Here is a 23,701-nt window from a genome sequence, read left to right as displayed (position 1 = left end):
TTTACTATGTTGCAGGCAGCTAGACTGTATAAAATACACAAGTAGAATATGTCCAATGTAGTTCTACCTTGACACTATCTTAAATATTACTGCACTTGCATCTATGTGAAATGTGTCACAGACAAGCAAACAATAATAATAATAATAAGTGGTGAAAACACTAATTAAATGTAGACATATACAGCTCCTTCATACACATATTATGAAATATGTGCAAATATATACATATAACAAAAAAATTAATTAACAAAATTATGGATTTTTTAGAATTGGCTCCAACTATCTTAACTCTCTCAGGAAACTAAAAATCAATTTAAAATACTATTGAATTTTCATCAACACTAATACGGACATACTCATATAATATACATGTCTCTATACCGTACAGACAGAAATTGACCTGTCATAACACAAATTTATATTTTCATAATACATATTATAATAAACACCTGTGTTTACATAATTTACAGTGCATGTCACAATACCCACCTATAATAGTAAACAGGTCATACACTTACACACTGAAATAATGTGTAATGTGTTGTCTCAACTAATTCAGTTACAAAAAGTTGCTCCAACAATACAAAAGGTATTAATTCAACATTAATCAAGTTACCATTTTTACAGTGTAGGCTTACACCTTGTAGTAAATGTGTGAGTATAATATATATATGTATGTTTCAGGACTTTCATTAAATCCACCCCAGAGTATGTTTTAGATCATATTCTTTATATTTGATGAGGAAAATATAATATCATTTGTCATGACCATATGTCATTAGAAATACAAAGGTGAAGAAGACAACACACTGTCCTACTCTTCAGAAATGTGCCAGTGTCATTTTATCTAATTTGGTTTGCAATGAAATGGCCAATTAAAAATAACTGCATTACTTTGTTAATAAAGCAGAAGACTGACTCGAGGGAACATTTCATTGGCAGTTAATTATGCAGACTGGTATTCTCAGATGTTCTGAGCAAATGTACAGTGAGACTATAAAGCTGTTATTGTGCTCTGGTTCCATTTCATATTTACATAACAGAAAGAGCACCATGTGTTTTGTCGGTGCCGCCACATGCAAAGGCTTAGCATGTTTAGAAAAATGCTGTATCTGTAGAGATGTATTATCAGTACATCATACCTCGCTGGATTTTCAGTTCCTGAATCACATGACATAAGGTAGTAGTCCCAAATGTTTGATTTTCAAAACATGAGTATAATCATATATTTATGTTGCTGATGCTCTGTAATCCATAAGCACACATACACAATACACTAAAGAATTAATGTCCACTATGTATATAATGTTCCATATATAAACAAATGTGCATGAATAAAAATAAATAGTATTATATAAATAGTAATTTAGATAAACCACAACTATTTATACATATATTTATACATATACATACATACATATATATATAAATAGTTGTGGTTCATCTAAATTTCTTCCATCTATGAATTGAACTGAATTCTTTAATGCTTTTACCCATCTTCATTGAGCTGAGATATGAAGCTCTGTGTTCCAGTCTTTCTGAGGTAAATGATGCTTGAACAGCAGGGAGATCGCTCACTGTTAACCATATGGTTTTGTGCAAAAGGTCACCAGTGTTTCTGAGGGTTAATACCAAACGCCCAAACAGAGACAAGAGGGACCCATGCATATTAATGACAGTCTATATTCCCTTATGTGCAAAGAAGGCCAGGTAGATGGCAAATCATTGTTTTTTTGGACAACAGTGAATGTACAGTGTTTTCAGTACATTGACAATCAATTAATGATTACCTTCATTACAGTATATTCTATTAGACTAATATGATGAGATTTAAAAAAAAAAGAATTAGAATCAGAAAAAGTAAATCTTAACTATTTGCTCAAACTAACCGCAGTCTTTTAGTCAGTTTTCAACAAGACAACTATCATGTCAAATGATAGACTGAAAGGAATTGAGCTCAGTTTAAATATATAAACTTCACAAAGGGTTACATTAATAAGTGATTTTTCTCCTAGGTATGATTTTTCCACTTTCCTTTGTCGACATTTCTCTTTACATTGAGAGTGAGCAGGACCAGCATCTCCCCTCAGCGAATAATATGAAATATTGGCTTTTAACAGCCACTTTAAAGCATATGGATGCTCAAGGCCATTCCAACATTGTGTAAAAGCCTAAAGGGAGTGTAGTTTCCCCACAAATCTGAAATACGCACCAAAACAACTATCACTTTATGTGAGAATTAGCAAACAGTTATCATTTCTATGACATAAAAAGGTCCGTGCCAATGTGCACTGAAATAATAAAATATTGAAAGGTCTATGAAACATAAATGTGAATTCTTGCTACATCTGTCTCTTGCTAATTGAGTTGCTACCAAGAATGTTAGTACTCTGGAGAATAATTTGTCAGTGCAAAACATCGAATGGACCAATTTATTGGTTGCTGCAGGCTGTAGAGTTCCAACAGTCTTTGATCAACCTTTTTAGGTCAGTATCTCTCGAAATACAGAGAGGAGAATTACATAGCAGAGAAAATATTTCATCTTTTTAAAAGACAAGGAAAAGTATTTTTGTAGTTACACTGTTTAGCTGTAATGGTGAATAAATTCTTTAGAGGGCTTGGAGCCACAGTGGGAAAATAGCAGCTTTTGTGCACAATATTTATTGTTTTGTGTGGATGGTAACTTAAACATTTATCATTAAAAAAGTGACAGAAAGAGTAATTATAAGTTTTGCTTTTTCTCATCAGTCACTGGATGTAAGATGCATGCACTGACAGTTACCGGTAGGCTTTTCTGACACACTAAATTAAAAGAGTGCTTCAGAGAGTTTCGTGCTGGCTGAGGGGATGATTAATCTTTCATTTTGAAAGATTCCTGGCATTTTGACAATGGATGTACTAAAAGTTGTTTGATAGCGTGTCAAAATTGTATTTTGCCTGAATAATATGATAACTCTTTACTGAGTTACAAGAATTGTGCTGGTCTTTAAGATGAGTGTTCTCAGTGAACCTGATGCAATGGCAAATTCACTGTTATTGTATCAATAGTGCTACACCTTGATGTATATGATAGTGTACACATCAAATGTGGACCACATGAACTCAATTAGGCAGTATTCAATTACTTGGTATGTTAACAGTCACAATAAACATGGCCAAATTTTTACTATTACCTTGACCGACTCTAACCTTACTCTAAACAACATAATTTCACCTAACAATGCGATAAATCTATACAGTAGTTATGCTGCAAATCAGAAAGTTGTGCAGTCCAATGGTCCTCATGGCTCATTTATTTGTCTTATTAATGAATTCACCACTCCCACTGACCACCCAAGAACCTGAACTGTTTCTCCCTAACAACCTTTGCTCTGGATGTGTATAAAGACTATGTTTACTATTTGTAAAGGCTTTAGCACCAGGCACCCTGGGTCTTGTTACCATAGAAACAGACAACAAATCCTATAGTGACTTTTTAAAGCCATTTTTCCTGTTTAGCCACACTGTAACATTTTACAGTAACATGTGACAGCTGGATAAATCAAACAACTTTGGCGTTGCTCATATGTATTTATTGCAAATAACTGCATGGTGTGTTTTCTAAAAATATAACATGTTATAGACATTATGCAACATATTGTTTTGTAATAACTTAAGAGTACAGCTGGCCTTTCGCTCATTAAGCAAATTTAGTTACAAAAATGGCGAAGAGTCTATGCTGATCACCACTATATCCCATTCATTATACCTATGAATGGTCCCATGGTCACATGGCTAGAAACTACAATTATGCTGGCAGTAAAAAAGAAAAATTGAGTAGAACATTTAAAAATGCTGAATTGCTTTAATTAGTTTGGAAATAGTAGACTTTGCTAGTGGAGGCCTATCCTCCAGTGTCTCTTCAGAAATGCTGTCTCAACACCAGACCATCGCTTTGTTGGTCTGCGCCCACATGAATCTAAATGTAGCTTTGTTTGATTACATTTTTTCCACTAGTATTCAAATTGATGTAAAGAGTTACAGTTAGAACATAACAGAGATTGCAGTCTCTTGGTAAAAATCATCGAACACTATCAACTGTATTATGGCAAAAGACACTTCATATTTCAACCACTATGAGAACCACAAAGCAAATATCTGCTTAATATTTTAAACACAACCATACCTCTACTAAAAAACTCTGAATTCATGGAGCAATCAACCTGAAAAAAGTGAGAGTTATCAGTTAAGAACAGACACAATAAACTAAAACATGTTTGCTTGGAAAATATCCACACTCTAAAATAGTGAGGTCATTTAATTCATTTCTACTCAAAACATTTCAACAAGGCCCTCAAGATAAGATATCAGGTTGTACAGCGCACTACATCATTAGCTCACACATGTACAGCGTCTCAGAGGACCTTTAATTTGAGTAGGAAAAGTCTGTTCCTCTGCTATGAGGTTAAAGAGTGGGTGACAAGTGAAGAAAATCACAGCGGAATGCGTTAATTAGATAGACCTAAAAGCATATTTATCAAAGGCTAAGCCATATGGGAATTATCTTAGAAAGGATCTAACAAAGACAGGACAGGTTAATAGAATAAAAGGCATTGAATAGAAAATGTGCTTATACATAAAATATCAACCTGATCTCACATGTAAACGAATCATTAGGATGTAACGATTAAATGTTATGGCAGGCAGATCCTTAACAACTGAAATGACCTTCACGTGGTTTTGCAGTGACAATTGGCTTCTTATGTTCACTCTGATTAAAATGTCAAAGCCTCTGACTTAATTCATCTCAGCATTTGAAAGATTCCACATGGACCAATATTTGCTCAAAGTGAAAAGACTGATTGTAGTTGAATATGCTGATACCCAAAATAAATATTTCATGAACTCCCTTAATCAGAAAACAGTACACTGGTCTGCAGATGAAATAAACAGCCCAGTGATTCTGACTGAATCATCTAAACGGTGTCAATCACAAGTGAATATGGAGGGCTCCCATCCCAGCTAGTGATGACTGATGGCCCTTCAGCGGCGATTGAGACAGACGGAGCTGATTGAGAGAGCTTATCTTTATGGTGGAGCCATGGAATTGTTAACAGGATGTGATGGCTTGCGTCCGCCGAGTTGAGCTGGGAAATAAAGCTGTTGGGCTCAGGCTACCTTGCCATCATTCACAGAGGTAATGATCTCTGTCTGGCTCAGACGTAAGTAATAGTCGGCCCATGGGTTAGTAAGGGCATGACACAGCGTCGCTGACAAAGCTGAACTTGGACAGACGAACGCAGGTCAGAACACTGCTATATTTAAAAAAAAATAAAATTAAATTAATAGGCAATTTAATAAAGATTAGAATATTTTGTAAAACATAAGGTTCATGAAGTTTAAGTAAGAAATGAGAAGCTCTTGATTTCGAGCCATGGACATTTTTAGATTTTTCCTTATGATCCAGGAATAATGTAGAGTAGTGCAGAGCAAGATGACTGCAAATTTAAAATACAGCTCTTCAAAAGTCCTACATGTCAATACACCATGGCAATTTTTGTGAACACACAGAGAAGTGTTCACGAAGACCACATATTATAAATGATGGTGGAGATGACATTCTTCTCTGGGAGATCAAAATGGAGGCAAGAGTATGTTGAGAGGAAGCAGTCAAAGATCTAACTCAATTATCTTTAGCAGGATAATTAATCAATTCAGTATGCACATCCAAGTCTCAGAGGCGTCTTTGAGATAATTGTTCTCATTGACTTGAATAATTATTTGTTTGCTGATTTAATTATTTTCACATTTGGAAAACAAATGAACTGTGCTGGTACATACTCAAGATTTTTTTCTCTTTTGATTTTGTTGGTAGGTGAAAATGTAGTGTCGGGTATCAGACTGACACACTGATGTTATGAGAAACCCTAATGCAGACTGTCTCTTGAGAAATTAACTGCAACCATATTCAGAATTTATTTCATTATGTGTTTTTTTTTTTCAGAACCCTAACCTCAACTTGAAGAAGGTCAATAAAACATGAATTGTTTCTGCCTTGTGGCATCAATACAAACTACACTGAATCAGAGGCTAATATTTCTCAGCTATGAGGTCAGCCCCGGGTTACACACACAACGTCCTTTTAATGACTGGCATGTTGAAAACAATTGCTGGAGTCTTCAGTTCACACCGTTACGAGTATGAATGAGACCTTGTGGCTACTGCAGCAAATAGCACAAATTATGAGGGTCATTTTAATGGCGCTCAATACTATTTATCATGCCGTTTTAAATGTTTTGCACATTTGTTTCCATTAAATATTTCATCTTCCCTTAAATATTCATTTAACTTCCTCTTTAAATTTTTTACCAGTCTCTTTGCAGTTGCTATCTTTTTGCCTCCCTTTTAGGCTTTGCAATCATAAATAATTATTCATCTACACCCAGAAAGAGATTGCATAAAACATGCACATGAATCCTTTTTGTCTTTTCTCATTAGTGATATACTTCGAGTAGCCTAAATACTTCCCGCTACCCCACTTATGGAAATTGGTTGGAGAACCGGAGAACCTTCCTAATGATTCTGCTTCACAAATAGGTTACAGCTCTCTGATCCCAACATTCATCCTTTCATCATGAAAGGAGGGGTCTGCTACCACATCTGTGTTGAGATCTGGAGTTCTTGTATTACTTTTAAAAGGAGGAATCAGATACATCCTGCATCAGACAATGCTACTTTAGCTTTTATTGTTTAAACCAACTGCTAGGCTACAGTGGAACTGTATGAACAACAATAGCTGCTCGCTGACACTTAATTGTGTATTGAGGAGAGAGGTTTACTGTAACTAACAATGCAACACAAACATTATGATGGTGCTCTTTCACTACAGCTTCTTTGCACTGGCTCGACAACGTCTTATTCTGGTAGGATTTTTGCTAAAAATCTTCCTTATTATTATTATTTATCATATTTTGCATTTTCACATACAATTTCAGGATTAACTTTAAAAAATAAAACAATGCATTATAAGGATAAAACAAATTAAAAATCATATGAAAAGTCATGATTAATCAAAATTCCACAGTTATTCTTAGAATAAGACGGTGTAGTCCCTCATTCGTCCAGGAGTCTTCTATCGTAGAAAAGGTTTCAGTCGTAGTCATCTGGACACTGTTTTCACTGTGTCCAGATGACTACGACTGAAACCTTTTCTACGATAGTTATTCTTAGTATTTTCTGTGAAATCTTGGGTATAAATGTGAAATAAATTTACTAGAAATGTTTAGGATAAATTCTCTTATCCGTGTTATATGTGTTAATGCTATAGCCTGGCTAGATTTATCCTGGCTAAACAGACAACATTTGTCTTAATTTGTTAAATAATTGCAACATGACTCATTAGCAAACAGCACCATGGTGGAAGGTGGAAGGGAAGCATAAACTCTCAATTTGACTGGATTATCCTTTTGTGATGAGGCCTAATGATCCAACAGAGTAAATAGCAATGTGTTAATTAGAAATTACACTGAATTATCCGCTGCACACAGAGGAGGTATTAACCAGGCAGCATCATTATGTTAGATCTATAGCTGTCCATGAGGTCTGATAGTAAAATAGCATTTGCTGCAGTTGACTCCCTTAAGTTTGGAAGTGAGTGTTGCTGAAAGCTCTTAAAATTAAATTGACTGACAAGCTCTCTACTCTCCAGAAATATTGGCCTCCATCCATGTTAATTTGAGAATATCACTATTAAAAAGGACATGTAATTTTACCTGAATTACAAAGAAGACACAACAGCACCTCAAAGCTAAATTCAGATAAATCTGGAAGATGTCCATGTCCATTTCTCCTCATTACATCTCAGACTTTGGGCCAGTTTGCTTTTTACAAGGGTTTGAGTTATGGCGGATTTTTATCTATAAAGGCATCCCCCAGACTGCAGTGTTAAAGTTAGCATCTGCCTCCGCCTAGTGGCAAAGATTAGTCACTGAGGGTAAAGCTAAGACTTACTGTAGTGAAGTTAAAATCCTATTGGTGGAAATAGTAATTAATCATACACATTTTTATATTACATGCTGAGAGAATTAAAAATCTGATGTTTTTTTTAATCTTATTTGATGATGTGGTCTTTAATACTATCAATATACCTGTGCATGTTTATCTACAACCATCTAAGAGAAAAAATCAGTTAGATGTCCACACACTTATGAAACTGTTAATTACAGATTCATTACTGCAACCAATGTGTACTGCAACAATACACTGATTTCTACTAGCCCCAGTCTGATGCTCTACGCATCATCGACTGTTGAGTTCTGCTCTCGTGATGGCACTTACACATTTGTGTCTTTGCATGGTAAAAAAACAGGGATTGTTTCGGAAGGCAAAGTCTTTTGGACCAAAGTCGCAAGTTGAGAAGACACACAGGACTACTAATAGGCTTACTAATACTAATAGGCAATACTAATAGAACAATGGTGGACGAAGTACTCAGATATTTTACTTAGGTACAAGTAGAAATACAGTAGTGTTAACATTTTCTGTTAGAAGTAAAAGTCCTGCATTTAAGTATTAGCAACAAAATGTACTTATTGTATATCAAAACTAAAAGTACTTCTTATGCAGAATGGACTCATTCTGAATGTTATATTGTTAGAAATGTTATATTATTGGATTATTATTACTGATTCATTAAATGTAAGCAGCATGTTAATGTTGTAACTCATCAAAGTGGAGATAACTTTCACTACTTTATATACTCTTGGGTTGTTTAATCAATAGTGATGCATCATATTTTATAAACTGATCATAGGTTTTGTAATCTGTAACTTCTGTTACATAGAAGAGAGTAAAATGTAAAATACTTCTCTCTGAAATAAAGTAAAGCAGAAGTATAAAACAGCACAAAAGCACTGGTGCCCTAAAAGCCAAGAGTTTAAAAAAACAAAAAAAACATCAATGTTTTCGATACAAAGCAGGTCAACAGATTCTGTAGTCTCAACCTTTAAAAATGTTATTTTTGTACGATCAGCAGAGGGCAGTAAAACCTTGCTGGGGCAGTGAAACCTCGACAGTTCACAGAAGGCTCAAAACTGGCAGGGGTGCCAGGTTTGCTCACTTCCCACAGAGCAGTCAGAAACATTAGACTTATAAATTATCTATTAACCTATATCAACGTCTCTAACTCTAGTTATACGATATATTTTAAACTACAGTTGCAGAGAAATGCACTTTATCGAGTTTGTTTTGATCGTTTTAACTTGTGAGACAGTGAAACGAAATTATATTTTTAGAATATAGAAAAACAATTTTGCCTCGCAAGATGAGGCACTGAAAACATTGTTATTCAGGTGGCGAAAACAACGCACTAAAATAACAATGTATTGTATCTTAGTGTGTGTTTTGTGGGCTTGAGAGATGAAGGTAGAAAGTTCAGATACGAACCTGTAGGAAACATAACTGGCAACTTCACAGAGAACTCGCTACCGCTAGCTGGAGAAGTAACGTTAACTTAACAGAATGCTCCAGTTTGTTAGCTAGCGGTGTTAGCAAACAACCGTCTTCTGCTGCTACATTGCTGCAATTAATAGGGCCTACTGGAGTACCCGGCTAGTTAAATCAGCGGATACTGACTTTATACTTTACATGGATCCATGGAACTGTTGTCTTAGGGTTGCGTCGTAGTTGACAACTGGCTTGATTTTATGGATTAATGCCGGCGTTAAGTGGACAACTATAGCTTGCCTTTTGCTGTAGTTAACGTTAACTGTCGAAAATACGCTAGCGTGACTAACGTTTGTTACGTCGCAGGAGAGCATTCTGACTTGGAGGAAGGAAGGAAGGGAGGAAATTGATAAGTAGGAACACGGCGCACCACTGCTTATGCAAAGCTAGCATACTTTTTGGACTCCCGAGTTCACACAGTGTGGCGCATTTAGAAAAGGTGATTATCTGTGCACCCTGTGTGACATTTAACACAATTTGGTTAATAAGATGTGCTGTTAGTTGGCATAGCTAGCTGTCAACAACAGTCCTCTTTGCTAGCTGCACAGCAGACAAGAGCTACCACGCTAGCCACAAAACTTCTAAAGAAGTTGTGTAAGTCACATTCAGCAATCTTACTGACTTAGGTTAACTAGCAAACCGGCGTTTTAAACGTTTCATTGTCGGACTCTTTCACTCTGATCCGCTATAGCACCAGGGCGACAGGAAAAACTTATGGCATCGGATGTGATTGGGAGTGAAGCGGTGCTGAAGGGTGTAAGCGATATGAATTTGAACAATAGCAGCCCAGATTTTGTCACACCTAGAAGGACGCATGAGGACCTGGGAAACAGACAAACTTCTAGTCCCTCGTCTTCTGGAGTGTCGGCAGAAGGTGACGAGGAGGAATTAGACGAATTACAAAGTAGCACAGCTTCTACAGTTGAAAATGGCGAAGAGGCACTTCGAGACAGTCTAACCAAAACAAGAGGTACGCCACAGGAAAGGACAGCTCCAGACAATGAGCAGAAACAGCCCGGAGCAAGTAGCTCTACCCCAGTGAGCCTTCCCCAGCCACGCTCACCACCTGGACCTATCGGAAGGTCTGTATCTGGACAGTTTTAATGTTTGGCCTACATGTTGACAACTTAAAAATATTAGCTAGTTTCTGGTTTCATCTCTCCATTGCAAGAATGCTGTTCTCTCAGACTCTAGGACCTGAGCCAGACGACTGCCTGTGCCCCAGTGTCTGTGAATGTTTTTCAGTGTACTGGATTTTGTCAGGCCAGCGATTCTCCAGCGTCACTGCCGATACCAGTGCTAGATGCTATTATTTGCTGTGTTCAGCTCCTCAAATGAAGACCTTCTCTCATAGGCAAAACTGTTTAACCCAGGGCACAAAAAGGAACAAAACTGTTTAAGTGATAACTGGACCCCATTCTGGCTTTCAAACTTATAGTTTGTTTTCAGCAAGCTTGCAGACATATCCTTTCCAGACCTTTTGGCCTTCTCATATTTGTAGCCTGGCCAGAAAAGCAGGTCAAGTAGAAACTAGACTGGTATGAAATTTATTTCCTGAACATTGTAGAGGGGGTAACAGGAATACCTGTACAATATTATTTTGTCCAGCTGTAGACAAAACAGTAGGATCATATATTATAATGAAATCCAGCATCAAAGACTAGGATGACAAAAATGACCAGAGTTAAAGGTCCAGTGTAAAATTTAGTAGGATCTATTGGCAGATATGGAACATAATATTTATAAGTATGTTTTCATTAGTGTATAATCACCTGAAAATAGGAATCGTTGCGTTTTCATTACCTTAGAATAAATCGTTTTTATCTACATAGGGAGCGGGTCCCCTTCCACGGAGGTCACCATGTTGCACCGCCATGTTTCTACAGTAGCCCAGAACGGACAAACCAAACACTGGCTCTAGGTAGGGCCGTTGGCAGTTTTCACAAGTTTCGCGACCACCTTAGTTTTTCCTACACGTTTGGAACGGGAGGGTGATGTGAGCGGTATTCAGTCGGTTGCAAACTGCAGTTTCACCGTTAGATGCCACTAAATCCTACATACTGGACCTTTTTAAATCAACACTTCTCTGGCACAATCTGAAGAAAAACTGCCAACTATAAGCTTCGAAAATGCAGTATATTCCATCTTTTGGACTGTATGATATTGTACAGGTTTAGCTGCTTTTGTCTCAAGCCCCTGTGGGTTATAGTAAGCAAAATCTGTGGACAGCTGAGCAACATATGCACAGAGCATTGTTTGGCAGAACTTTGACAAACTTATGAAGAAGATGATAGATCTTTCTTTGCAACCCTTGGCAAACAAGAGTGGGTCATTCATTCATTAAGTAGGTGCAAATCACTGTAGGTGCAATGTTTTTAGAAATCAGTATATAAAAAAGGGTAACACTAGTTGACACATTTTATTTAACCATAAGCAGATTACATTTCAGGATTTTATCTCTTGTAAATGCCCACTGTGTTGTTCTGTGTTTGACAAGATAAGGTGCTGCTATGTATTGTGCTTCTGCCTTTTTAATCTTCATATAGAAAAACTAGCAGTTTTATTGACAGAACAATTAGAAATTTTAACATGTAGAGTGCTTCACTAAAGCCAAATAGGCCACTCTTTTTCTGACATTGATAGATTTGCGTATCATAGAGACTGTTATTAGCAGGACTGTGCCAGGGGAATTCAAGGCTTTCTTGCAGAGGGTCCAACCAGCTTTCACTGTATTGCTATAAGGGAACTAATCTCAAATATAGCATGGTAAAGTAATGGTTCCCCACCCTTTTCACCGTGAAGATGGGGCATAAGAAGAGTTTATGGGAGTAGACACTGTAAAGAAAAAGTGTAGATGAAGAAGAGAATCATATTGCAAAGATCTTAACACCAAATAATATTCCTGTCAAAACTGATGAAATCATGACCATGAAAATTGACTTCTCATTAAACATTTTGGTCAACCCTTCCGATCAACATCTTTATATAGATTTACCTTCTGTCTTAATATTTTCTTAACATTTTAAACAAGTCAGCATAAAACATGTGTTATATGTGCACTGTCTTGATGGAAGCCTTGACCAAGAAGTGTCAGCATAGTCATAATCTCAAACCATCCGCTATTGATCAGCTCACCACTAATTGCAGTATTGTTATTGTAGTTTTTAAACTGTTATTCATCTTTTCCATTTGACTGCCTAATGTGGCTGATTTCACTGACATGCAGCTTGGTCTCCAGTGCACTTTGATTGCAAGGGTTCCTTTTCAGAAAACCACATTCCTGTGGCACTTCTACCTCTCTCAGTTGGATTTCAAATGTAATGTGGGGATTAGCACTATACATAAGCAAACAACTGATATGTTATGAAATGTTGAGAACCAAATGCCCAGAATGTTTTTGTGTCTGGGAGCACAAATACAGTTGTGTATGTGATTAATGCATCAAAGGGAGCTCTGTACAGCAACGATACAGATACCATGATCAGCATTAGTGACTAGCCCTATGGTTTATTAACTAAGCCCTTAACACAAGCTTGTAAGCTTTTCAAGAAGCCAGTGATCTGATTATGTGGCCAGTTGCAAGCTGAAACTCTTGAGGAGATTCTCGATCAACATGCAAGACTGTGGATTATGTATTGATTAGCACTGCAACACAAAGCATCTGTCCAGTAACTGGAACAACTGTAGTGTCATAGTTATTTTTCCACTCATATCAAAGTATTTGGTTTGTTGGAAAAAGGCAATAAGCCCATGTGATAGTAAAGAGGCACATACTGCTTTCACATACTGCTTGGCATATAAACAAACAGGGTTTTCCCCTGACTAACAGCATGTAATGCTAAGGTGGTAAGTAACAGGCGGGGTTGACCACAGCACACGAAAAGCTGTTATTGCCCTTTATTATACAGTATACAGATTTGGAATGTTAAGGTTCATTCTAAAAGCCATAGGGATCCTTTTCCCCCAAACTTTGGTTAGGTATTCAAAATTGCACTTAATACTTAATACAGCATATCCAGCTGTGAAGCTAAAAATGGCCTTTTTAAAATAAAAACGGTGCTTAAATGTCACAAAAATTGCTGGAATGCCAAAGTGACATGGAACATGTTTCATTCCATGTTACTTGTTCATCTGTCATGTCATGTGCACTGTGACTAAAATCTTGGGTAATGGAAACTGAGGCGTAAGCCGTGTTGATTTTTCGAAAAAGTTGTCTGAACTTATTAGCCAATTCACATGAACAATTTGACAATACGCAATCACACACAATCTCTTACCAACAAGCTCTTGTTATACAAATACTTCTGTAGACAAATTAATACATAAATAGAGATTAAAGTATTGAATCTGTTTACATGAATTAGCTCTTAGAACCCCCTGCCCTAAAATATTATAACTCACATAAACAAAAAAAAAAATCTGATTTCAAATGTTGCTCTACAAACTTGTAAAGGTTCATTGAGACTGTCAGTAGTGCTGTATAAAAATGTTATGTAAATGATATACTGAGACAGTTTTAAGAAGGAGATTATATTCTTTTGTTTTGGAAGTGTAACCCTTCTCCATTTGAATCCTTTTAAAATGAAATCAACTTTTTCTTAAAAATCCAGTATTATGTAGCATTTTCTCAACATAACCTACCCTATTCATAACATAAAGACCATACTTTTTAGTCTCATGTATATGTTATCTTGTTCCATCACTGTCACTATCCATATCCACTAACTTTGTGAAGGTTTTAGTTGCTGACGTATTAAAGATTGTACAAGTCATAAGCAATGGATGACAGATAACCAATTAAGTGTATGGATTTTGTTTGTCAAGGATAATCTCTGCTGGCCCTGCTCTTGATCTTAATGCATTTGTAGTACAAGAGGGCCTTTTTCCAATTAGAGATCATTAAACATAACCTTTTTGTATTTTCATTCCCAGCCTGGAGCGCCAAGAGTCAGTCGCCACAACAGAGGCCCGCCTAAGAATGGAAGGAGTTGAACTGAAGGAAGAGTGGCAGGACGAGGACTTTCCACGGTATTGTCAATCGCTCCTAATGTTGTAAATTATGTATTACCGTGTAAATTGTGGTTCACAGCTTTTTATCACATGTTTGTGTTTTGAAAGTCACATGAACCATAAACCTACTGAAGGTGTGATCACCTCCTGTTTGATTATTAGGCCCCTACCGGAGGAAGAGGAGCTTGAAGATGAGCTTTTTGCAGGAACCTCTGAAGAGGGAGACCCTGGTAATGAAAACAGAGTAGTATACGGTGCATTGCTGCAGTGACCCAGGAGAATATTATACGACATGTTCACATTTTTAGTCTATCTTAAAACTCACATGCCCATATGTATGTTGAGAGAGTTATTGGTCGCTGTAATCATTCTTGTTGTTCGTGCAAAAATTGCATTCTTAAGTTCAGCTCAAACTTATGAGGCCTCAGCAGCAGCCTTGAAAAACCAAAGGGTATCTTCTGGCTTAGTCTTTTTAGTACAAAATCCTCTATGACAGTGTTTTCTTTGCTGAGCTGCAGTGGAGGGACAGTAACACAAAGAGGAAATTTCGTACTAAAAGACTGTTACGTTGGAAGATACCACTTGATTTGTGTAAGCCTCATATAAGCTTTGGCTGAACTCTAGAGTCCTTTTTTTTTTGCACGAACAAGCACTCTCGATGCGCTAGGAAAAGATCTGTTCACTACATGTGAGTATTCTTTAATTGTTCTTACGAACAGCCTAACCACTGATGATTTGGCATCTACCTTAGGCTATACAATGAACCATGGCAAAAAGGCAAAGAAGAAGCTTGCAGCTCCGGACATCAGTCTTACACTCGACCGCAGTGAAGGTTCTCTTCTCTCTGATGAGCTGGATGAGAGTACAGAGCTGGACCTTGATGGCATAGACACACCTTCAGACAACAGCAATGAGTTTGAATGGGAAGGTAAGAATTTATATCATGCAATGATAATAATAACAGTTTTAGTACTTAGTATCTTTTAACCCTGGTTGTTCCAGTTTTTGTTAATGCTGAAAGTTGAAACAGTAAAGTTTAGATTGGCTTGATGAGGTGATATGTGCAAAGATACTTTCAAATTGGAGCCAGATGAAGTCCACAGTGGTGTAATCTATTTATGAAAAGATTTCCCCTTCTTAGGGTTATTCGTTGGTTTGTAACACAGTAGCAAAAGTGTCAGACCAGACTTTTATATCCTGGTTTCTTGGATCCTTGCCCTTTTCCTTCCTTCATTTTTCAGGTTTGGGTAGGCAGCTGTCTGCCTTAAGTGAAGTTAAAATGTGCTTTGTTGTTTTTGTTTCCACACTGCTGCCTTCCTCTTTTTCACTTGGAAGAATTGTTTCCATTCTCTGCCTGGAAACAGGCTACAGGCCAGCAGCAGGTTTCTCTCTTCCTTGTGGTAAGGTCTCTTGGACAGCCCCCCTTTTTTTTCCTGCCAACCAAGAGTCAATCAACCCCTGTGGTCCAGATTATGTTCTGTCTTCAGTTGTTCAAACAAATCATGGGGAGATTTTGTTTTTCATACCCTTCATTTTCAGTTAATGTTTTTGTGCATGTAATTTTTCCTTTCTTTGAAATTTTCCTACATTTCAGGAAACAATCAGTAGTAACTTGTCGGTTAAGAAATGGTTAAATCCACACAGTAATGCTGCAGTTATCAGATATTATCCATTTTAACATTTGCTAGCATGTGCTGTTTGGTTATTAGTCATTAAGTGTGTCATATTTTACAAGATATCACACATCACAAGAAATTACACAATGAATGAATACATTATAGTATGATAAAAACTGTGTGCTTAATGAATTTAGCCTTTAATTGGAGACACATTTGCACTATTCACTTTTTTTCAATTCTGCTTGTTGCATGCTTATACATGATCATTTCAACACTTGCTTGATATCTGCATGATATGCAGAATTAAACATTATGCACGTCATGCAGCTATACACCCTAAAAAAGATGCACAGAAGTGCTCAGGGATTTCAGCAGCGGTGCATCGCTGTGAATGGGAATGTTTGTTCATCACATTTGTTTCCATTTATTATCCCATGACATGACAAGCTCAGTACAACAGCAGCGTTTCCCCCAGGATAATGCTGACCTAAGTGAAAGGGAAACATGGAAGTGAGATCTGATTGTTGGTGTTGATTCGGAGAGAAAGCATGCCATCCAAAAGACAACAGCAAAAAAATAAATGCAATGTTAATGTCCATTGATTAAAATGCATGCGAAAAGTTCAATTATTAATTATTGAGTGATCTAAACATTTAATAAAGAATTTGATCAAAATAGATATGATTTGATAACAACAGACATCCGGGGGGGGGGGGTGTAGTATCCAAGCCGTGGGTTTAAAATGCCTTATCTCCTTTTAGATGATCTCCCCAAGCCGAAAACCACAGAACTACTACAGAAGGGTGTGGAGTCAGTCCAGGAGTACTCGGCCTCGGAGGAGAGGGAGGAGGGTCGACGCTGGAGGGTGTTTCGAATCGGAGACCAGGAACACAGAGTGGACATGAAGGCCATCGAACCTTACAAGAGAGTTATCAGCCATGGAGGTCAGTGGCATTACATTGTGAAATTTAACACACACGCGTACAGTAACTTTTAGGGATGCACAATATATATCAGCAGCAAAAACTTTGATAGGCTTCATGTTCTATGAAAGCTAAAGTATGTTTGTGAAGTTTTTTTATGCACTTTACTAGAAAAAATGAGTCACTGTTCTTTGTTTTTGTTGTATTAATAGTGAAGTCAGTTAGATTTGGTTAGGTCAGAGCTATGGAATATTAAATCTGTCTTTGCTCCCTACATCTCAGCCTTTCTTACCCTCAGGTGTGTATAAACTACAGGTTATGAACTACTTTTTAAAATACAAAAATGTGAAATTATCGGTTATCTTATCTGTATTGGCCATGAGAAGCAGGTAATTATGGGTTATCTGTATCAGCTGAATAATACCGTGCATCCCTGGTAATTTTAAGTATGTCTGTAAAATAAGAAGTAATAAAAAAAAAGTGTGACAATGAAAATTGTGTTTTCATCCTGAAACATACATTTTTGATGTTTGATTTTTCACTGCAGGTTACTATGGAGACGGTTTGAATGCCATAATTGTGTTTGCTGTGTGCTTTATGCCTGAGAGCAATCAACCTAATTACAGATACATCATGGACAATTTATTCAAGTGAGTGTTTATTTGAATTCTTCTGGCCTTGTGAGTGACCATTTTAGAACAGGCACTAATGGAATTTTCCTGTCGCAGGTATGTCATTGGCACACTGGAGCTTTTGGTTGCTGAGAACTATATGATTGTGTATTTGAATGGTGCGACCTCTCGGAAAAAGATGCCAACTGTCGGCTGGCTCAGAAAGTGTTATCAGCAGATTGATAGGAGGTGAGTCTTAGTGGTAGTTTGTACAACGGATGCAGAGGCATCAGCCCCATCCCAAGAACAGTATCATCAGATGCGATGTGTGATAGTAGTAATAGTTGACAGCTTCTCTCACTCTTTTTGTACAGGTTAAGGAAGAACTTGAAGTCTTTGATAATTGTCCATCCCTCTTGGTTTATTCGCACCCTGCTGGCACTCACAAAACCTTTCATAAGGTAACTTGAATGTTTAAGGTGAATAGAGTAATGAAATGAAGATCTTCTCAGGTAACCTTTTAGATTCTGACATTTTCTACTCCTTTCCACAGCTCCAAATTTAGTCAGAAAATCAAGTATGTGTACAGCTTGACAGACCTTGCAGAACTGGTTCCAATGGAGTATGTGTCCATACCAGATTGTATCAAACAGTAAGTATGCTTCACTCAAACAAAACAAGCTCTTTTAAAACACTACAAACGTCCTGTCAAAAGACCAAATACTGCAGTTTGGTGTCTGCAAGCTAATAAATGTAAATCCAAGGACATAACAGAAATGTGGTGATTTGGCCCTCTGATTTTATACTTAAATGATGAAAAGGTGTTAATGGTCAGTTCTAACATTTAAGTAAGCATTCATGTGTTGTATGTTTACATATCATTAAACAATTCCTTAAAAAAAAAACAGTAATTCCTTTCATGTGCCTTGCTGTTTTTCTTTTAATTGGTTTTCCAAATTCTAGTAGGTATTCTATTAATGTTTTGTGCTTACACAGTATCAGCTTTGACTGATCCTGCAAAATTTGGTTGCATTTCATCTGTAGGTGGTGCTACAACAACATTCTGTCTTTTCCTGTGTAGCCTTGATGGAGTTATTCACTATGAGTTCTTTTAACATTTCAACAAGTGTCAGCATTACTGAAAATAAATAATTGCATCTATAATTTCTTCCTATAAACTGCTATTAAAGAATACATTCTTCATTTTCTAATGTTAACCTTTGCTGATATGCATGACTATTGAGCTCATGCTGTATTTTTCCTCGATGTGGCTTAACCTGAGGCGGGTCTTGTTTCCTTGTGGCATTAGAAAAGACATCAACACAAATACTCATCTTCTCAAATGTTTTTGCTCTTTTGGATGTTTGGTTGCTGTTGGCTGTGTATTTCTCCTTTCCTTAACTCCATTTCCCTACCCCCTCTAAAGGTTTGACGACGAAAAAAATAGGAAAAGCCGTAAAAGGTATATGCACTTTCACCCAGGATCAGTCTCAGCATTTTTTTTGCTTTTCACAAAACTAACAACAAAATGATCCGTTGGCTTTCAGAAATGCACCAATACACCTCATCATATCTCGTGTTTTTGTAGTTGGATGATTTGCTGTTTCCTTCTGGCTAAAATCAACAACCCCAATGTCCCACTTTTCCCTCTCAGTAGATTTAGGATGTTTCTAAAAAGCAGGCCGAGAAGCTGGTTGATAGGTGACTTGGTGATTGTTTAATCAACTAAATCCCATTTCTTAGCCAATTCTGTGAAGTTCATCTCAAAGCCAATTCGTGTGAAATTTGTTCTTTATGTATTGCCTCATAATAATATCAGCTATCTGTGTGTGGCTTAAAGCATACCATGTACTTTGAGATAAAAACATTTTTTACAATGTATTGTCTTCACTGCAATGCTGGCTGTCAAAAAGAATTATTGATTTATGTCAAGAACAAGTTAGAATAGTTCTGATTGCATTGCTGCTTTCTGATATGGGGCATCAAGTAGCACTTACTTGCATGTGTCTTTTTAAAAACCAGGTTTAGAATTTGAGGTGTTTGACGTTGGGTAAGTTCGTTCATGCTTTTATGACTGAATGGGGTGGAACGACAAGCAAGTCGCTCGCCTTAGTCACTGTGGTGTGTGGTTTCACTGTAACCACGTCCTCACATGGTTCCCCTCAGTAACTCAAACTCACTGAGCACCCAGCTTGTCCACCCTCACAGCTCTTTGCATGACTCACTGCATACCCGCTCCCTGCTGATGTTTAGTAATTGCCATAAACCTTTTGTCAGCCTTGCTCATGCACACAGAAATATTCTGCTCATTACTGATAAGTTGTGTGCATATATATTGTGGGATGTTAGAACATTAGAAAAGTAACAAGCATGGGGTTGTAGAAGAGACTGTTGTGTATAAAACACTGCTACAATTAGTTGAACTTTTGTTATTAGATGCATGAGTTTCTAAGTTGATTGATAAACTTGCAAGACAAATGCACTAAAACCTCACACATTGCCATTGAGTTAAAGCAAAGTCTTTCTGACAGTATCTTTGAAAATTGCACATTCATGCTCATCACAGCTATAGATTGTTATAGATTCTTCACAGGTTTGCAAAAATGTAAAGATTGCATATACTCTATATGTACTTATTGTACGATATCTATGACTATTTGCAGTGTATGCTGTAGATAATGAAAGCAGTCTGTGCACTAATATGGATTTTTTTGGTCTTCTGCAGTACATATTGAAGTTAACATTAGTGCATTTGTCTAAGGATTCAAGGGAAGTAAGAACCTCATATTACAACTGATATTGATGGTTTGTATTGCCCAGATATTTTCAGTGCTTTCAGTAAAAAAAGCACAAATATTATTTGTGTAAAATAAACAGACCAAATTAGGAATTAATTTGTCTGGTAAGTAAAAAGATATTCATCTCACAATGAATTCCCTCCGTAATGGTGTAAAGTTACTGATCACGTTTCAGGATGTGATTATATGAAGTGTGTTTATGGGCTGTGTAGTAGCCTGTTGTATTACTGTATCAGTTATCCTTGCCCTGTTGGATGTCATACAATCCCAGTCACACAGATGTCTGATGACTATTGAATCTCTCTGCAGAATCGACCAGGACATGCACGGCAAAGTGGAGATCGGAGCTGCTGCCGTTTCAGAGTGACCCTGTTCGCACTGCAAGAGGAGGAGAACGATGAAGATTGTTTCGAACCGCCGCCACTGTTATGTTTATGTTCTGGGCAGCGTGACTGGAGAGAGCTCTTTGCATCAGGAAAGTGCCTTTTAGAAACTATGCTGCCTGTTACATTGTGGAACTTTTTACAGCTTGATCTCAGTGTATTTCCACATGCTGTCTGAAACATTTTTACTCTTTATTTACTGCCGGTATATCATGTCAAACTTAGCTTATTGATGTTCCCTAGTTACTGTTGTATCTACACGTTATTTAAGGCACTCTGTTACAAATGGTTGATGCATGTTCTGCTTTATTACATTTAAATATATATATTTATATTCAAAAGGTGACAATGGAGAGAAATTAATATATTTTTATGGTTGCTCTGATTTTAAACTACATTTTAGGTCTCTGACCCATTGAGTGGCATTTCATAGAACAGATTTTGACAGCACCTTTTTCACTATTCACTGCTGACATCTCTGTTAAAATCCTGCCTGGGGAAAATAAAGTTTGATTTTTTGCCCCTCACTTGAATGTGCCCTCTGACTTGCAGAGGGAGAACATTGTGAGAGCAACATTCTGAAGCAAAGATGTAACATTTCCTCCAAGTAAAGTCCTGGATCCACATCATTGTTTTGTTTTTTTTTTAAAATTCCATTTAGTGCCAGTTTTGCAGAGGTAACAAGATAAAGGTAATTATATGACCGCACTAAAAATACATAGTGACCAAACTGACATGACAAAATTCAAATAACCAACAAATTAAGTTGTTTTTTTGCTTTGTAGATCTCTTCCATTTAGAATCCACTAGATGGCACCACAAATACAGATTTCATTGAAATCATGAAAAAGTATGACTACTTAAAAAAGGTTACGTAACAAGATCCATATCAATATCAATCCAAATCATATCAATTGATTTAACATTCACAGAATTAAGAAATTCCATAAGATCTCTAACAATAACAGCCACAGAATATGTGTGTGTGTATATATATATATATATATATATATATATATATATATATATATATATATATATAAAAAAGATGGATCATATTTTGAAAATTAACAGGAACAGAATATTTCAAGACATTTCATTATTTCCTTGACAATATTTTGATAAATGTATATGCTCTATATAATACCAGTTCTAAGCATGAAGGGCTGCCTTAATTAATACATTATATTTTACATTTCAAATGATTACAAGCTTTACAAAATGGTGGAATATTGATCTGTTAACAGTGGGTCATGGCCTAAAGCTTTGAAACGCAGAACTGACTCCATACATCTAATAGCAATGTCATCAACCTCAGGATCAAACTTATTTGCAAAGAGATGATGTTGTCTCAGGAGCCACGGGAGGTCACCAGCTCCATACACACAGACTGATCTTCTGTAAGCACCAGCGCATGGATAGTATGGGGCTCCATTTTTCATGTCTCCTGCCAAATAGCTCCACTTCACCACACGAGCGAGGGCTTGCATGTCTGACTCGTCATACTTGATGTTAGCAGGCACTGACCCGGGAACAGAGGGCATCCTCTGTAGGGTGGCCCACAAGTGCTCATCGGGGCTGTATGTGTCCTTCTCCCACTCCAGAAATTTCTGAACCTCTCTGTCCTGCATGACATGTTTCACAAAGGCTCTTGTGACCACAAAGTAAGCATTTCCTGAGAACATGGGGCTGCTAATGGGTGGGGGACTTTTCCTCACATTTGTCCTGATGACAGTATCAGTGACCTTGTGATGATACTGCCAACGGTCTTTCTTGTAGTTGTTGGTGGCCTCAGACTCCATGCTGTTTCTCCCGTTAAGGGCCTTCAGTGCCTGAACCATTTCACCATTGGTTTTGATGGGGAAGTCTGTCCCACAGGTGTTAAGCAGGTACTTCCACTGGATGTGTGAGCTCAGCAAATCTGTCATGCAGTTTAAATCTGCCTGCACTCGGGACCATGTGGCATATACCACTGCTTCTAATCTAGTGGCTACAAACACATTAGGAAAGCAGGAAACAATTGTCTCCACAGCCTTCTGAAATTCTTTAGAGGATTTGTGGTCCACATGCACACAGTAGATGTTCTGAGGAGTGTAAACAGCTCGTAGAAGTCGCTCAAACATCTCAATCTTCTCATGGATCACCATGGAGTAGGCAATGGGAAAATCCCTCTCCTCTTCACTGAGAGGCACTGTAATGAAACCTCTCTTTTCAATGTAAGCTGGACAGTCCTTTGTCACATTGAGATAGAAGTCCTCAGATAAAAAATCCCGTCTTTTCCTAGATGCCAGAAGCACTCTGAATTCGCTTTTCTTGCCCTCTATGTCTCCAGTGATGATAGCCGAACAGCCAGGCAGGTCAATAGAGAACTGCTGTGGTATTCTGAGATCAGACAATGACTGCCGGATAGAGCCAGTGTCCCAAAAGACAAAAAAAAAGAACATACCCATGAGGATGAGAGAGAGGATCCTCAGCAACATCTGTCCCTTCAACAAACTTGCAAAAGCCATTTCCTTGCTTGTGGTCTGCAACACAGATGACCTTGTCTTCAGTGCAGGTTACAGAGTGGGGAGAGTCTGCAGTTCTTCATTTAATAAAAGTTATACAAGCGGACTCAGCCCTCTGAGTAGGTGTGTCAAACTAAGGTGTGGAAGGAATTCTTTGAAAATACCTTCCAGTTGATCCTAAATAGGATCTGGCTTATTGTATCTCCTGGTGGATGTGTAATGCTGAGTAAGTTGAGCCGACACCTTGACATGAGAAAGGACTTGTTTGAAGAAAGTATTTTTCCTGAGTTGTTACTCATGTATGGTGCACATAATATTGGCATAATGTCCTTCTGTTGCTTACACTGACACCTGTAACATTTTCTAT

At 37.3% G+C, this 23,701-nt stretch overlaps 2 protein-coding genes and 1 long non-coding RNA gene across 6 annotated transcripts in view; 1 reads left to right on the top strand and 2 right to left on the bottom strand.

The window, feature by feature from the left end:
- The window catches only part of LOC122875076, a 16,436-nt gene extending 6,877 nt beyond the window's left edge, over positions 1-9,559 (bottom strand). Inside the window, exon 1 of the long non-coding RNA XR_006377740.1 lies at positions 9,424-9,559. This is a non-coding gene — a long non-coding RNA (uncharacterized LOC122875076). The remainder of the gene's footprint in view (positions 1-9,423) is intronic.
- bnip2 (BCL2 interacting protein 2) lies at positions 9,465-21,453 on the top strand. Of its 4 annotated transcripts, none has more exons than XM_044193835.1 (12): positions 9,465-10,565; positions 14,416-14,511; positions 14,656-14,723; positions 15,245-15,421; positions 16,874-17,056; positions 17,583-17,685; positions 17,764-17,895; positions 18,021-18,107; positions 18,200-18,298; positions 19,073-19,108; positions 19,669-19,696; positions 20,754-20,848. In XM_044193835.1, the coding sequence occupies exons 1-11, from the start codon at positions 10,198-10,200 to the stop codon at positions 19,679-19,681; spliced, it is 1,362 nt and encodes a 453-aa protein (XP_044049770.1). In that variant the 5' UTR covers positions 9,465-10,197; the 3' UTR covers positions 19,682-19,696; positions 20,754-20,848. The 4 variants fall into 4 exon arrangements, with proteins under 4 accessions (XP_044049770.1, XP_044049768.1, XP_044049767.1 ...); XM_044193832.1 differs by lacking the exon at positions 19,669-19,696 and having other exon boundaries at positions 9,469-9,922; positions 10,175-10,565; positions 20,754-21,453; XM_044193831.1 differs by lacking the exon at positions 19,669-19,696 and having other exon boundaries at positions 9,469-10,077; positions 10,175-10,565; positions 20,754-21,453.
- On the bottom strand, positions 21,349-23,701 carry gcnt3 (glucosaminyl (N-acetyl) transferase 3, mucin type). The gene has a single exon (XM_044193836.1). The coding sequence runs from the start codon at positions 23,335-23,337 to the stop codon at positions 22,042-22,044; it is 1,296 nt and encodes a 431-aa protein (XP_044049771.1). The 5' UTR covers positions 23,338-23,701; the 3' UTR covers positions 21,349-22,041.

This window comes from Siniperca chuatsi, linkage group LG4, assembly GCF_020085105.1.
Source record: "Siniperca chuatsi isolate FFG_IHB_CAS linkage group LG4, ASM2008510v1, whole genome shotgun sequence".
Lineage (NCBI taxonomy): Eukaryota > Metazoa > Chordata > Actinopteri > Centrarchiformes > Sinipercidae > Siniperca > Siniperca chuatsi.
This window is presented reverse-complemented; position numbering and strand designations above follow the sequence as displayed.